The sequence below is a fragment of the Clinocottus analis genome, unplaced genomic scaffold (assembly GCF_023055335.1).
Source record: "Clinocottus analis isolate CAN_PGR_092001 unplaced genomic scaffold, fCliAna1.0.p SCAF_5, whole genome shotgun sequence".
In the NCBI taxonomy this organism is placed as follows: Eukaryota; Metazoa; Chordata; class Actinopteri; order Perciformes; family Cottidae; genus Clinocottus; species Clinocottus analis.
In genome coordinates this window covers 22,159,988-22,176,577 of record NW_027176207.1, presented here as the reverse complement: position 1 = coordinate 22,176,577, position 16,590 = coordinate 22,159,988, and the positions used below count along the sequence as shown (strand labels likewise).

The 16,590-nt window shown below is 46.1% G+C and overlaps 1 protein-coding gene across 1 annotated transcript; it reads left to right on the top strand.

Moving 5' to 3' along the window:
* The first annotated feature begins 1,714 nt into the window (after positions 1-1,714).
* On the top strand, positions 1,715-15,552 carry keap1a (kelch-like ECH-associated protein 1a). The gene is made up of 12 exons (XM_068600500.1): positions 1,715-1,813; positions 5,246-6,039; positions 6,809-7,008; positions 7,727-7,883; positions 8,220-8,312; positions 8,912-9,058; positions 9,165-9,271; positions 9,881-10,010; positions 10,479-10,675; positions 12,969-13,174; positions 13,796-13,972; positions 15,246-15,552. Exons 2-12 carry the CDS (start codon positions 5,830-5,832, stop codon positions 15,428-15,430), a joined length of 1,809 nt encoding a protein of 602 aa, XP_068456601.1. The 5' UTR covers positions 1,715-1,813; positions 5,246-5,829; the 3' UTR covers positions 15,431-15,552.
* Positions 15,553-16,590: the final 1,038 nt, after the last annotated feature.

The window sequence follows — 16,590 nt, the reverse complement described above, 5'->3', positions numbered from 1 at the left end:
AACTCAACATTAGCGGCGCTAACAGACGCGTGCTAGCCGCGCCTCCACAGTTCCTCTTCACCTTCCTGGAAGAGTTCATCACCAACAAAAGCAGCTTACTGTCAGTGATCCTGGTGTTTATTGTCCATAATTTGAGACGCTTATGTGTTTATTGCGCGGTGAAGACGCTTGAGGTTAAGTATTTACAGAGGATTTAAAAAAACATATATAAAACCTGCAGAATAACCTGATCTGATCTGCACATGTGACCCAGAAGGAATATTTAAAAAGTCAAACGTTGGAGACGGAAATGAGCCAAAAATAGTGAATTGCATTGAAATGAAATGTGTGTGTGTCTGTGTGTGTGTGTTGTGGATAATTATACATGACGGCGCTAACAACACGTCTGGGACAAACGCTCTAATTACACTTTAATAACGTCATAAATCAATTATCTATCGATGATCCTGTATGTGAGACACACGCTCACATACGTGACCTTTTCAAACTACTTTTTAAGGTTACAAATGTCAATGAAGTGTGTATATATATTTAAACTCTTATTTTTTCTTTATATGGAATGAATTATCTTCTTTAATTCTTAATACAAATATAAATAATACATTTAGTTAATGTGCCGCTTCTCGTGGTACTTAAAGACACCTGACAAAACATTTTTAAAACCATCATATAATCACTAAAACAGAGGAATAAACAATAAGAGCGTGGAGCACACTTTCACACATTAAAAGCTCTTTCATTGATAATAATTTAGGATATAAATATAACAGCATTTTGCTCCAATATAACTTATTTTAATATATTAGATTTACTTTATTTATAGTATTGCATGTAATGATAGACAAACTACAGTGAGTAGTTATAGTGCTGAAGGTTGACCTGCAGTTCTGTTGCATCCTTATCCTCATCCTCACCATCATCCTCATCCTCACCATCATCATCGTCACCATGAGCAGTTATAAATAACCATCTCTGTCTCCGGTGATGAAAGGAGCATTGGTAAGCTGCTCAACAAGTCTGTTTTTGTTTTTCTAACAAAAAAAATGCAGGGGAAGAAAAACATGCCAGGTGGCCACCTGCCAGGGGGCGTGGCCATCGTTTAAAGGGGCGTGACTATCATTTAAGGGGCGTGAATTTCGCGTAATATATATATATATGTATATATATATATATATATATATATATATATATATATATATATATATATATATATATATATATATATAACGTTTTCATTCCTCAGGGCCTGCAGAGTGCTTCATATCGCTCTCATGATTCATAAATATAACTTCTTCTTGGGAAACCCTGTGGATTTCCTGTGTGTGTGTGTGTGTGTGTGTGTGTGTGTGTGTGTGTGTGTGTGTGTGTGTGTGTGTGTGTGTGTGTAACCCCGTTTCAGCAGTGTCACGCTTACATAATCATGAATCAATCCTCCAGCTCCAGTTTGAGGAATGGCGCTCGCGCAACTTGTTGCCGTATATACATACATTGCTGTGTGCGCGCGCGCGCCGCCGCGGTGTCTTTGAAGCGGCAGAGTTGCTGAGTCATGTTGAGGCATTAATCCCCCCCTCCAGCTCCACCTCCTCCACCTCCAGCAGCAGCAGCAGCGACATCTCGGCTCTCTCCCCGCGGCTTCACCCCGAACCCTGCGACGCGTGTCCCGGGCTGCTGCCGCTCTCTCACCGGCTTCGTCCCACCCGCCACCGGGGACCGAGGGACCGGGGGACCGGGGAAGACCTCCAGCTGGAAACAAAAACTCCCCGACAGGGATCCCCGCGTGCTCCCACGTGACGTGGACCAGCTGCTGCTGCGGGTGAGTGGCTCTACACAGCGGGGGGTTTGAGTCCAACGCGGCGGCTTCGTGGACGCGCCCTTTGCAGAAGTAACACAAATCACTGTAAGAGTGCAACAACTGGTGTTATTGTTGGAGTTGGAGTCACGCGCGACCGTGTGTGTGTGTCTGTGTGTAACTGGCTCGTGACATTTGTTACTTTGGATCAAAGTGTGTCGCCGCTCTGGACGCGCGAGACATCCGGTTTGCGTCCAGCATTCCGCGCGGCTCCTCGCCACTGCGCATGCTCCGGAACGGATTGAAACGTATTGCAAGTTATTGTTGTGTTTTTGTTGTCATTTATGTAACGAGAGGCAAATGTTCACAGTCCACACGGAGCAAGGCTTCCAGGGAGATGATTCATCCGCGTTGTGTCCGTTAAATGAAGTAGTCACGTGACAGAAATGTGCAGTAATTATTATTTATTACAAAGTTTCTCTGGTTGCAGATGTTTTTTTTGCAGATGAATCATGAAATAATCATTTGTTGCATCACATGCAACGAGAGTATGAGCACTTTTTTTCTTTTTACTTGTGTTTTGCGTTACATGTGAACCCTGCGTGTTCTCTGCTGCTGCAGGTCAGCGTGTCGCGAGCAGCGCGTTGGTGAAGGTCTGAGCGTCTTCAGTCCTCAGAGACCTTTGACCCCGAGGCGTCCAGCAGGGAGCTGCAGGAGGACAGAGCACACGTCACTGCTGTTACGAAACACTGACGGGTGTGTGTCTGTGTGTGTGTGTGTGTGTGTGTGTGTGTGTGTGTGTGTGTGTGTGTGTGAGTGAGAGTGAGAGAGAGTGTATGATCCTGTGAGTGTGTGCGTGATAGTGTGTGTGTGTGTGTGTGTGTGTGCGTATGATTGTGTGTCACGGAGAAGCCTCCTCTCATACTTGTTTGATAGGCTTTTGGTTAAAAGTCATAAAATTTTGGTTTAAAGTCATAAAACTTTTGGTTTAAAGACATTAAATTTGGTTTAAAGTCATGGGAATCCATTGGTCAGAATGTGTATGAAACCCCCCCACCCTTCTTAATCTCACGCTGTGGGTCATGTGACCGCTGAGCGGCTGCAGGTGAGCGGCAGGCTGGGCGCTGCAGTCAAACACCCAGCACGCAGAGAGGAAACGCGGCCGGTGCCTCAGTGACGGGTCAGAGAGCAGCTGGTTACAAGTGATCTGCTGTCAGACGGCAGGTGTCGTTCTTATAAAACGCTTATAAAAGATATCGAGCTGCTCAACAAACGGCTCGCATGAGCAAATATCCACTTCACCAGAAGCAGAGATTGTGAAAGATAAGCAGCCTGTTAGTCTCCACCAGGAGAGAAGTACACTTTATACAGAAAGTACTACAACCACGTGGTATTCATGGTACCAGTAACACTTTCCTCTGCAGACATTCACTGACACCTTGTTGTATATCTTCAGAGGAGCTAAGCTAAGCTAGGCTAAGATGACTGACAGACACAGACTGGCATCACACCCTCATGTAGCTGAACTAATACAAGTCATGCTTTACTTCACCGGCAACCATCTTGACCCGTTGCACATTATTAACGTGAATGAATCAACAGTTATGTGATAATCTATTAGGTGTGAAGTGATCACATGAAGCCACAACGACATCACTATGAGGATCATTGAGCAAACAATAAAAACAAGTAAAGTACTTCTGAATGTGACCTAGTTTCAGCTGACAGGAAGTGAGCGAGTGGTTTCATTTCTGTTGACACGTGTGCGATTAACGATGCAGAGTCCTTATCTCCTCTGCTGGATGGGAGCGATACCGATTTTATAATTCTTGAAACGTCATCAAGGAGAGCGAGAAACATATTAAGATCTGATAAGAGAGGCCGAGATAAGAAGTATAGCAACGAGTGTGTGTGTGTGTGTGTGTGTGTGTGTGTTGTTGTTGGCATGGACTGCGTTCAGTGACGGTCCAACAGGTTCCAGTCAGATGACGGCAGCTCTGGAGGGAGTGGCTTCACTTGTTTTTTATTGTACTTTACTCCTGAAGTGAAGCAAGAACACAAGACGTGAGCGAGGATCAGAGGATCAGAGGATCAGAGGATCAGAGGATCAGAGGGAGTCGTTTGTTTGTTCAGCGACAGCTTCAGGCGTCTGGTAGGAAGTCTTTCATTCCTTGTGTTGCCTTGTAACAGAGTGAACGTGTGAAGGTGTGAATGTGTGCTGTGGATACCATGCAGGCTGAGGACTCAGAGACTCAGAGGACTGACTCTGACTCCTGAGCCCGGGACGCTCCTCTGTGGGGTTTGAACCGAGGACTCTGCTCTTATTCCACCGGCGTGAGGCCAGCACGGGAAATGTTTAGTTGTTTATTTTAACAACAATCAACGACCAAAATGCTCTGACAGACATGTAAGAAAACACTGAATCTGTGGCTGCCGCAGGGCTGTGATACGCCCGTAATAAGTCTGTAATAAGTCTGTAATATGTCTGTAATATGTCTGTAATAAGCCTCTAATATGCTCGTAATATGGCGGTATTATGACTGTCATATATGCCGCTAATATGTGCGTAATATGCCCGTGTTATGCCTGTCATATGCCTGTAATATGGCCATCATATGCCTGTAACATTTCCAGAATATTCTTGTAATATGGCCGTCATTTGCCTGGAATGTGTCTGTCATAAACCCGTCATAAACCCATGACATGTCCGTCAGATTGGGCTCAGATGAGTCTCCCCGTGCGTCTGCGTTTCATGTCTATCTTGCCAGCTGAGCGCGTCTCACGCCGTCGTGCCGGTGGTTATTTTCATCCTGATGTATTTCCCGTAATAGTGATCGTCTCTGGGGGCGTGGCTGTGGCGCGAGGCCTGCAGCGACGCGGCGGCGGCGTTGTACAGCTGCAGCTCGCGCTACGAGTCGGCTGCACAGGGCCGGCTTTTCAGGTTGGATCATTACTCGAAGTCTAGCTTTCTCTCGCTGGTTTCTCCAACGTTACAAATAATAGATCAGCCGCAGGTCACGATCACGCTTCTCTTCACCGTGCTGTCATTTAAGGCTCTAACTGCAAATTACTCTCAATATTGCAAAAGGTGATGTCATCAGGTGGCTGGTTTTGTTTGACTAATAATCCAAAATCCCCTAAAAAGGTATTCACCTTCCAATAATCCACTTCAGAGAGAAGCAGGACTCACTTTCAGAGTTTACAGATCAGATTATGAATATTATATTTCCAGAATAAACCAAACCATGAAGACATCGAGCATTTCTTAGAGCAGTATTTTCAGCTGCAGGGAAGTGAAACCTTGAGCGTGTTCACACACACACACACACACGTGTTCACACACAGTGGACACGCGTCACATTGACGTGCACTTTTCATTCCATTGGCTGTTTCTAAAACCGCTAAAAGTCTCTCATCTCCCTGAACTGAATCAGTTTTGTGTGTGTTTTTTTGCAGGATAAGCATTGCAACAGACGCAGGTCAGAGGACACTTCCCGCTGTGCAGTTACACACAGCTGCCCACCGCTTCCTCTTTTCTTCTCTTCTTCCTACTGGACAACAAAGTGCAGAAGGACGTCGACATGAATCACTTTCACAGCCCTGAAAGCCGTCAGATGTGGACCGGCGGCGACGTAGCGATCGCGGTCTGACTCTTTTGGATTAAAACCGGCGTGCGGCCCGTCATGCCGGCGCCCGGCCCCGTGGACCAGGGAGGACGACGCGGCTCACCGCCGGGCTGCCGGTTCGTTTCCCAGCTGGAGCCCAGCGCCTTCTACGAGGAAACCGGATTCTGTGGCCGGGATCACCCGTCGCGGGTGGCACCGCTGCGCTCTTCACTGCCATAACTTCTGGGGAAACTTCTCCCGACCGAACAGTTGAACGTGTTAAATTTAAGGCGGAAATAATGGAGGAACTTCGGAGCCTTCACAGAGACAACAGTTTGACAGTCTGAGCCCACCGGGGGAAGAACTGAACACTCTGAACTGTACTGAAGACTGTGAGGACAGTCTTTTTTTTGCATTGAGTACTCCTCTCCCAGAATGCATTGCTCCAGGAAGAAACGTCCCACTCGAGACTCCGACTTCTCGGCGATCGTGGTTCCCTCGATGCACGGGTCCGGCTGCCTGGACTACGCGGTGGAGACGCACGCCTCCAGAGCCATGGAGGTCATGGAGGAGTTCAGGCGGCAGGAGATGCTGTGCGACCTCGTGCTGCACGTCACCTACAAGGAGCGCACGGTGGACTTCAAGGTGAGGCCAGGGCAGTGTGTGCAGTGTGTGCAGTGTGTGCAGTGTGTGCAGTGTGTGCAGTGTGTGCAGTGTGTGCAGTGTGTGCGTATACACACCCAAAACACTGTGATGGAGCCCCGACACTGAATAACTGGCAGGGTTCATTTGGTCATGGGAAACCTGGAAAAGTGGAAAATTGGTGAAAAGTCATAGAAATGTGGTTTAAAGTTATGGCAATTTTGTTGAGAGTCATGGAAATTTGGTTTTAAGTCATTGAAATTTGGGTTAAAGTTATGGAAAGTCATGGAAATTTGGTTTTTAAGTCATGGAAAATTGGCTTAAAGTCATGGAAATTTGGTTAAAAGTTATTGAAATTGGGTTTTAAGTCATGCAAAAATGTTTTAAAGTGATAGACATTTGCTTTAAAGTCATACAAATTGGGTTAATGTGATAGAAATTTGGTTAAAAGTCTTGAAAATTTGGTTAAAAGTTATGGAAATTGGGTTTAGAGTCATAGAAAAGTCACGGAAATTTGGTGAAAAGCCATGGAAATCCATTGGTCAAAATGTGTATGAACCTTGTTAAATAGCCGTATCCAGAGTTATTCCCCTTCCCAAGAAAGCTTGCTCTGAGCCCCATGGATGTGGAAGGTCTAAGGAGATTGACGGCCGCTGACCAGAACTAAACTGCTTCTTCCCGAGCGGCCAGACGTCCTCAATCCCGTCTCTTGACCCGTGAGCATCGAAGGCGTCTCTAACCCAGAGCCGGTGCTGTGTGCTGGTGCTTTCAGGTGCACAGGGTGGTGCTGGCGTCCTGCAGCCCGTACTTCAGAGCCATGTTCACCAGCAGCTTCAAAGAGTGCCGCGCCTCCGAGGTCACCCTGCAGGACGTCTGCCCCCAGGTGCTGGGGAGGCTCATCGACTTCGCCTACACCTCCCGCATCACGGTGGGGGAGAAGTGCGTGCTGCACGTCCTGTTGGCCGCCATGAGGTAAGCGAACGCGTCTCCATCTTTCAGTCTTTACCAGGTAACCGATTCAAAAACCAGACTGAGAGATTGTTTCTCTCAGTCTCTCAAAATGTTGTATTTGGATGTATTGAACACCATAAGTTTCATACAAGTGAAGTGTATGGTTTGGTGTATGAGAAAATTCAAATAGGATTCAAATATCCCTAATGGGTCCATTGGGGCCATTGGGGCTATTTGGCCCGTTGGACCCATTGGACCCATTGGTGTCATTAGGGCTATCGGACCCATTGGGGCTATTGGACCCATTGGACCCATGGGGATATTTGAATGCTTGGGGCTATTGGACCCATTGGACCCATTGGGGCTATTGGACCCATTGGGGCTATTGGACCCATTGAGGCTGTTGGACCCATTGGGGCCATGGGGATATTTGAATGCTTGGGGCTATTGGACCCATTGGGGTCATTGGGGCTATTGGACCCATTGGGGTCATTGCGGCTATTGGACCTATTGGACCCATTGGACCCATTGGACCCATTAGACCCATTGGGGGTATTGGCGCTATTGGTCCAATGCTACCTCGTCTGAATGTTTTCTGTACTAAACTCTACCTTTTGTACATTTTATTATACAACAACGTTATTCAAACAGCCCTAGTGGTCGCAGAGATACACTCTTTTTATTTTTCGGGTACGCAATTTTCGAGCAGAGGCCTAAACATAGGTGGGTTCTTCCTCAGGTACCAGATGGAGGACGTGGCCCGGGCGTGCTGCGACTTCCTCACCAAGCACCTGGAGCCCGCCAACGTCATCGGCATCGCCCGCTTCGCCGAGGAGATCGGCTGCACGGAGCTGCACCAGCGGAGTCGAGAGTATGTCAACACGCACTTCAACGAGGTGAGCTGCACCTCCGGGAACGCTTGCACACAAACACACACACACACACACACACACAAACACATACACACACGTCATCTTTTGCAACACATCGTCACGTCCAGTTTTCATAGAAAGCTTGTTCTGTCGTCGCTTGTACTTGGTGAATAAAACGTGAATGCAGTATATTTACACATAGCAGGCAATGCCTCACCAGGACTTCAGAGGTCAAAGGTCACCAGGACCTTCTCACAGTCATGGAAAAACCTGGAAAAGTCATGGGATTTTGAAATGGTTATTTCCAGGCCTGGAAAAGTCATCTTACCTGAGCGAGTGTGTTGCGTCTCTCTTCCTCAGGTGATTAAAGAAGACGAGTTCTTCAGCCTCTCTCACTGCCAGCTGCTGGAGCTCATCAGCCAGGACAGCCTCAAGGTGCTGTGTGAGTCTGAGGTGAGTGCACAGGAACATACGTGTGCATGCGTCTGGAACACGCTGTCAACTCATTTCACATGTGTGTTTGTCTTTTCTTCTTTGTGTGTGTGTGTTGATGAAAGCGCGAGTTGAGTAAAAGTGTATATTATATGTAGAAGACCAAAGTGCAAAACCTCTTTTCTGCATTTTGTGTCTTTATTTTGTATTTTTTTGTATTTTTGTTATGTGTTGGGTATCTTCTGCAAGAAAACTTCATAATAACTGCACACCATGTAGCATCAGTAAAGCTTTGTAAATGATGAGTTCAGTGTTTACTGACGCTTTACTGATGCTAAATAGAGTGTAGTTATTATAACGTGCTACATACGTTATTGTCCATTGAAGATGGTTTGACTGTGTACATCTGTTGTTGAGACCAACACAAACATCCAGTAAGTGACATTCAAACTGTGTATTTAGTTTGTGACGTCAGAGAATAATTTGTTTTGTCGCTTCGTGCTAACACAAAAGCTCCATCAGGGCACAGATGCTCGTGGTCCAGGTCCTGAGCCGAGTGGAGCTGCATGTCCGTAAACAAACCACACACACACTGACGAGACTAAACAAATCCCCTCCAGGTGTACAAGGCCTGCACGGACTGGGTCCGCTGGGACATGGAGGGCCGGGCGCAGTACCTGCACGCCCTGCTGAACGCCGTCCACATCTACGCGCTGCCGCCCAAGTTCCTGAAGAACCAGCTGCTGTCCTGCCCCATCCTCAGCAAGGTGACGCCGCCCGGCTTCACGGGGGCCTTCTGCTTTTTGGCCTTCTGCTTTTTGACTCCTGATGTTCAACGCTCCTCTGAACTCCTTGTTGCTTTATTATCTCCAGGCCAACTCCTGTAAGGACTTCCTGTCTAAAATCTTCCAGGACATGACTTTGAGGAAGCTGCCTCCTGCACCCCACCGAGGAACACAGCTCATCTACGTAGCCGGCGGGTACTTATCTCATATTTCATATTCACTGTAAGGCAGAGTGCATAACACGTCTATTTGGACCTATTTTTCTGATATTGATCATAAAAAGGAACCGTTTGTGCTCACATTTGATGACATTTATGACCCCCAATGGGGCCATTGGGGCTATTTGAATGCTGTTTTAATTTGCTCATGCACCAAACCATATATTTCACTTGTATATTACTTATGGTGTTCAATACTAGTAATAGTGTTATCCAACAATCGTTCAGTCTATTACATTTTCCCTCATCCCTCAAAGGCCATGATGGCTCAAAACCATCAAAACCATCAAAACCAGCCTTTTGACAGCAGCTGTGTTGTTATTTTTTCATGTTAGAGCAAACCATGGATCCAGAAAGTGTCTCAGTCTGCCACCTAGTGGCTGTTCTACAGCACAACACAGGATTCTATGATTTATTATCAAATAACCACATTGTGTGACACTCTTGTGGGCACTAACAGAGTATCTTCACATTTTAAACATGCATACATACGTCTATATGCATGTTTCTACTGTGTACTTTTCTGTAAAGGATGCATCTGAAATCCAGAGCGCGTTCAGAGTGAACACATGACTTCTGTGCTCAGGTACCAGGAGCACTCCCTGGACTCGATGGAGGCGTACGACCCCCGGAGGAACGCCTGGCTGAAGCTGGCGGACATGGGGGCGGCGTGCAGCGGTCTGGGGGCCTGCGCGCTGTTCGGCCTGCTCTACACCGTGAGCTGAAACGTCACTGAAAAACATGGCCGAGAGCCAAATGCTGCGTTCACAACAAACGCGTTGCGAATTTGACGCACGAGAAATTACATGCACAGACAGAATGGTTGCAAAAAAGTAAAATTCCCGCCGGGTGGCGCAAATAGCGTGTTTGATGCGTCGCAACTAGCTTGTTTGACATGGCGCAACTAGCTTGTTTGACATGGCGCAAATAGCGTGTTTGACGCGCAGCGAATAGCTTGTTGTGCTAAAGCTTTATGCTTTAAACAAGCAAGCAGAAAGCAGAACTAGCGGTTATTTCCATGGTGGATTACGAAAACGGTCACTGTTTCTACAGAGGTAAAGCCACGGAGATAAGCCACGGCCCCGCTCAGGCGCGAGTAACATTCGTAACGCTTTTGGTGTGAACGCAGCTTTAGTTTCGATGAGGTGTTTCATTGCATGAAGTGTCATGTAACCTCCGCTCAGGTGGGAGGCCGGAACCTGTCGCTCCAGAACAACACGGAGTCCGGCGCCCTGAGCTGCTACAACCCGATGACCAACCAGTGGAGCCAGCGCGCCGCCCTCGGCGTCCCCAGGAACCGGGTGGGCGTGGCCGTGGTGGACGGCTGCATCTACGCCGTCGGAGGCTCGCAGGGCTCCACGCACCACAACACGGTGGAGAGGTGAGGCGGGAGATTGTTTTAAATGCTTTAGATCGATCAATATGAAATATGAGAGCTAAATATCATCCAATCAGACAAATTAACTGAGCAGATCTTATGTATTTTGCGTATTTTGCGTTGTCTTTCACACATTTTTTAGGCTGTGTTCAACTGGTTCAATATGTGAAAGTACATGTTATGTTATATTATTATCGTTCACTCTTTAAACCTTTTTATATCAGGTCACAAGGTACAAATCAACACAAAAACATGGTATAAATAAAAAAAAACATGTTGGATATCAAATTAAACATAAAAATCAGGGCTACAATATTATATAATCCCCGTCTACAACCTCTAAACACAACTCAAACAATAAATAGGATTAGAGGTCAGTGCTAACAACTAAAAACAAGCGTTTTTAAATGTAGCATTTTCTTTAGATCTGTCACAACCTGCAGCAGCAGCCATCTTGGAAATCACATGACCTGTCACATGACCCACCACGATGTTCAGTAGGTGTCACTGAGGCACTTCATGAGTTAAAGTCTGTATCAGGAGCTGTGCAGAGCATTTAAAGGGCCGTGTCGCTGCGGGTCCTGACGGGTGAACTTCAGCGTCGCAGCAGTTGATTGTATTTTTAATGGCATCTTGTTTCTGAATGTAAGGAGAGCAGATGAAGTGCGTTCACCTCAAGTTCTCCCTCTCGGGCTAATTACACAACGGGTTCCTTCAGAACGTGTCGGGACACAGCGCAGGAATGCCGATGTGGTCGTGGGAGCTTTACGTCTCTGCAGGGAGGAGATCTGACGCCGGCTATAAATCAGTTTCAATCAATTAATAACGCAACTAAAAAAGCCCCGTCAGGCCCGATGATGATTCTTTTTGATAAGCTCAACCCTTCTGTTCCTTTTCGTAATGAAGGGTGTGTGTTTTCTAGAAGACGCCCCCAGAGAGTTATGAGAACTCATCAGACGCCACTTGGAAGTCTTCTCACCAGAGGGAGGATGAAAACCTCTTGAAAGTGAGACGCGTCACAGGAGATTACGGCGTTTACTCCGCTCTGGAGGAACGCGTCCCAAGTGAATCCTGGGCGCCGCGTGTGAAGAGATCCAACGCCTCCTGAGATCACGCTTATTGTCGCTTATTGTTTGTAGTGATTTCAGGCTCCGGCGTCGGCAAGAAGTGACTCGAGCTCGTGCAGCGGCGCTCTCGACGAGGTCTGAGGTGTCAGGTGAACACTCGCTAACCAGAACTCGCCTAATCATCAACGCAGGCTAACCGGCCGCCGGGACGCCGCCCTTTGTTGTTGTTGTGAAGTTAAGGAGTAGTCCAACATTGTGTTGGGGGTTGTGTGTTGTTTTCTTTTCTTGCAGCGAGTTCGATAAGAGGATTAATGTCACGATCGTATATGACGCCGTACAGCTCGAGGTGGTTAGCTAAGCAAGCTAGCTTAAAGACAGAAAAACAAACGGTTTGGCTAGCTCTGAACAGAGGTAAAAGAAGAACGCACAACCAACATCTTTGTGTGTGTGTGTGTGTATATATATATATATATATATATATATATATATATATATATATATATATATATATACATATATATATATATATATATATATATATATATATATATATATATATATATATATATATATATATAAAGCTTATATATATATATATATATATATATATATATATATATATATATATATATATATATATATATATATATATATATATAAAGCTTTGTTTGTTTAGAGGCGTAGTGACGCAGGTTTGTTTTCCCCTGTGGACCGAGCCACGCTAGCCGTTTCCCACTCCATCCAGTCTTTATGCTAAGCTAAGCTAACTGTCTCCTGGCTCTAATAAACGGACAGATGTGTGATATTAATCTTCTCTCAATATAAAATTATAAAAATAGCTATTATTTCATAAAGATAAAGGAACCTCCTGCACATTTATACGACCTAATTGTGATCCAACTTATAGTCAAAGTGAGACATGTAGTAGTGTACCTTAATTGAACCTTTTCAAACACGTTTCTTCTCAGGCCGCGTGAGTCTTCAGAGTGAACTCTCTGCTCTGTCTCACAACCTCGTTGGCTTCAAGTAAAGCTCGTCAACAGTTGCCAAACACGGTCGCCGGCTTTACCTAATCCACTTAAAGTGGACCGGCTCGTGCAGATTGAGGCGGTTGCTCCGCTAACGCTCCGTCTGCGGCTCCGTCTGCGGCTCCGTCTGCGGCTCCGTCTGCGGCTCACTTGTTTGAATATAGTAATTGATTTAATATATAACGCTGGTTTGGTTTGCAGGTGGGATCCGGAGTCTAACCGCTGGTCCTTTGTCTGCCCGATGGCGGTGGCTCGCCTGGGGGCCGGCGTGGCGGCGTGCGGCGGCGCTCTGTACGTGGCGGGCGGCTACGACGGCCAGAACCGCTGGAACACCGCCGAGAAGTACCAGCCGGACACCAACAGCTGGCAGCAGCTGGCACCCATGAGCACCATACGCAGCGGCCTGGGTGTGTGTGTGTGTGTGTGTGTGTGTGTGTGTGTGTGTGTGTTTGTGTGTGCGTGTCCGTGTGCGTGTGTCTGTCAGTCTCATAAAACAAATATCTAAATATATATGATTAGTGAGCTGTAGAGCTGCTGGTAGGCAGGTGCTGTTACCTGCAGAGCGAGGAAGGCTAACTATTTACCGCCGGCTCCTGTCTTTAAGCTAAGCTATGCTAAGCTAAGCTTACATCTCCTCACTGCAGCGTCATAATTTCAGACAGATATGAGTTTGGTGTCAATCATCTCATCTCACTTTCAGTGAGAACATGAATCAGAGTATTTGTAAACAATTGTTTTCCAGTTTTCATGCTAAGCTATGCTATGCTAAGCTAAGCTTACAACAACAGCATCATATCTTCAGACAGATATGAGTTTGGTGTCAATCCTCTCATCTCACTTTCAGCATGAACGTCTATCAGCTTATTTGTAAACTAAAAGTTTTTCCATTTTCATGCTAAGCTACGCTATGATAAGCTAAGCTAACAGACTGCCGGTTCCAGCAGCCTATTGATCTTCTTATTTGACTCCAGGGAATAAGCCGTTTTGCCAAAAATGTCCAATCCCCCCCTCTGTGTGTGTGCTCGTAGGGTTGGTGTGTGTGAACGCTCACCTGTACGCGATAGGTGGGTACGATGGGCGGAGCCAGCTGTGCTCTGTGGAGCGCTACAACATCGCCAGGAACCAATGGGAGCCCAGGAGCTCCATGCAGTCCTGCCGCAGCGCCCACGGGGTCGCAGTGCACCACGGACGCATCTTTGTCTTCGGTCAGTCATAAATACTTATTCATTTTTATGATTTTGTATTTTTACATTAAAAAAACCTGGAAAAGTCATAAAGAAAAAATAAAATCCCCAAAGTTGTGTAAATGTGTTATATTCATGTGTTCACGACGTTCATTCAGTTATAAATAATGAATCTGCTTTTAAAAGAAAGAGGCTCAACATATCAGCAGCATCCATACAGACATCTATATAAATGTTTATTATTTTAATAAACTATTGTCTCTCATTCATTTGAGTCATTTAAGGTTTACTGTATGCTTTGAATCCTCATTGTTAGTTTAAATACTACATTTTATCACTTTTTACCATTTACACACATAACCTATGGAGGCCCATTTCCGCCACGAAAAAAGTGGCAGAAATGGGACTTTTATTAGACTTTTTATCTCATACTTTTTTTGTTGACTTTTTTTGGTGTCAGAAATTATGACTTTTTTGTCTACATTTTTTGTCACGACTTCTTTTGTCATGACTTTTTTTGGATGACTTTTTTTTCACATGACTTTTTTTTCGTCGACTTTTTTGTGTCATAATTGTGACTTGCGACTTTTTTTTGTCATGACTTTTTTTTTCCTTTTTTTTGTCATGACTTTTTTTTGTCATGACTTTTTTTGGCATGACTTTTTTTTTGTCGAGTTTTTTGATCATGAATTTTTTTGTTGCCTTTTTTTGGCAGGACTTTTTTTGGCATGGATTTTTTGGTCATGACTTTTTTTGTCATTATGACTTTTTTGTGGACTTTTTTTTTTGTCATGACTTTTTTTTTCGTCGACTGTTTTGTGTCATAATTGTGACTCTTGTCGATTATTTTCTTCTTTTTTTGTGGCGGCAATGGGCTTCCGTAGATTTCACACAATATTTGCTCATGAACATGTGGTTTAAAGTCCTGTAAAGTGGTTTAAAGTCCTGTAAAGTGGTTTAAGGTCCTGTAAAGTGGTTTAAGGTCCTGTAAAGTGGTTTAAGGTCCTGTAAAGTGGTTTAAAGTCCTGTAAAGTGGTTTAAGGTCCTGTAAAGTGGTTTAAAGTCCTGTAAAGTGGTTTAAAGTCCTGTAAAGTGGTTTAAAGTCCTGTAAAGTGGTTTAAAGTCCTGTAAAGTGGTTTAAGGTCCTGTAAAGTGGTTTAAAGTCCTGTAAAGTGGTTTAAAGTCCTGTAAAGTGGTTTAAAGCCACGATCATGTGGTTTAAAGTCCTGCACCTCATTGGTCAGCGTGAGTCTGACCCCAGAACCTTCTGCTTTCCGCCCCGTGGCTCCTGCAGGAGGCTTCAACCAGCTGGGCTTCCTGTCCAGCGTGGAGTGCTTCTGCCCGGAGAGGAACGAGTGGACGCGCGTCACCGACATGCCCGTGGGGCGCAGCGGCATGGGCGTCGCCGTCACCATGGAGCCGTGTCCCGGCAGCCTGCCGGAGCAAGACGAGGACGAGGACGGGGACGGCGTCACATGACGGCGAGCGGCGCCGCCGGACAAAGTGTTTCCAGTTGTTGAGCAAAACATTTGGTGATCTCAGGATGAAGGACTCGCTCTCACGGACCTCAGACGCACAAGATCTCTAGACCTGAAGGAGGAGATCTCTAGACCTGCAGGAGGAGGAGATCTCTAGACCTGCAGGAGGAGATCTCTAGACCTGAAGGAGGAGATCTCTAGACCTGCAGGAGGAGATCTCTCCACCTGCAGGAGGAGATCTATAGACCTGCAGGAGGAGATCTCTACACCTGCAGGAGGAGATCTCTAGACCTGCAGGAGGAGATCTCTAGACCTGCAGGAGGAGGAGATCTCTAGACCTGCAGGAGGAGATCTCTAGACCTGCAGGAGGAGATCTCTAGACCTGCAGGAGGAGATCTCTAGACCTGCAGGAGGAGATCTCTCCACCTCAGTGTTACTTAATATTTGTAGCTGATTCCTCTGGTTGACTCTCTACCTCTGTCTCTCTCTGAATGAGCACTTTTCTTACGTGGTTTCCTTTTTGTTTTGTAGTTTGCACCTTTGAAAACAAGCGGCCATCTTGTCTGCAATCACCGTATTTTATTTAATGAAAATAAAGTTGATCACGTGTACCTCCACCTCTTCATCGTCTGCGCCTCACACCGTGTCAGCGCTCTGACGACGTGTGTGTGTTTAATTGATCTCAATCACAGGGATGCGTCCTCACACACACACACACATGCACACGTGCACCAGCACGTGCACGCCACTAGGTGGTGGGATTAGTCCAGAAACAGCTGCAGCCGAAAAACCCATCATTTATTTATTCTCATGTAGAAGGGCCCTCAAGGAACTCACAGAATGAAATAAATAAACCAAAGCAGCAGAGGAACGATGATGCGTTCACAGATTAATGGATTCAGGGAATAATGAGCGCCGAGCGTCCAGCGGTCCGGATCAAAGACACCGAGGTGCTACACAACAGTGTTGTCATCGAGCGCAGCCTCCTCTGGAGTGTGTGTGTGTGTGTGTGTGTGTGTGTGTGTGTGCTCTCCTCCCCCTCCGTGGGTCACCTGCAATTATCCCAGCAGGCCGACGAGGAAGACGAAGCTCTGAGCGGAGCAATTATTCAAATGCGTGTTGAGGTTTGTGACGGAGGAGGATGAAGGACGAGCAGCAGAC

Bases quoted from the DNA above. Each gene is read 5' to 3' on its own strand.
- keap1a (XM_068600500.1), top strand. From the start codon at position 5,830: ATGCATTGCTCCAGGAAGAAACGTCCCACTCGAGACTCCGACTTCTCG. The intron at 7,009-7,726 runs GTAAGCGAACGC...GTTCTTCCTCAG, and splicing joins GTCCTGTTGGCCGCCATGAG to GTACCAGATGGAGGACGTGG. The intron at 10,676-12,968 runs GTGAGGCGGGAG...TTTGGTTTGCAG, and splicing joins CACCACAACACGGTGGAGAG to GTGGGATCCGGAGTCTAACC.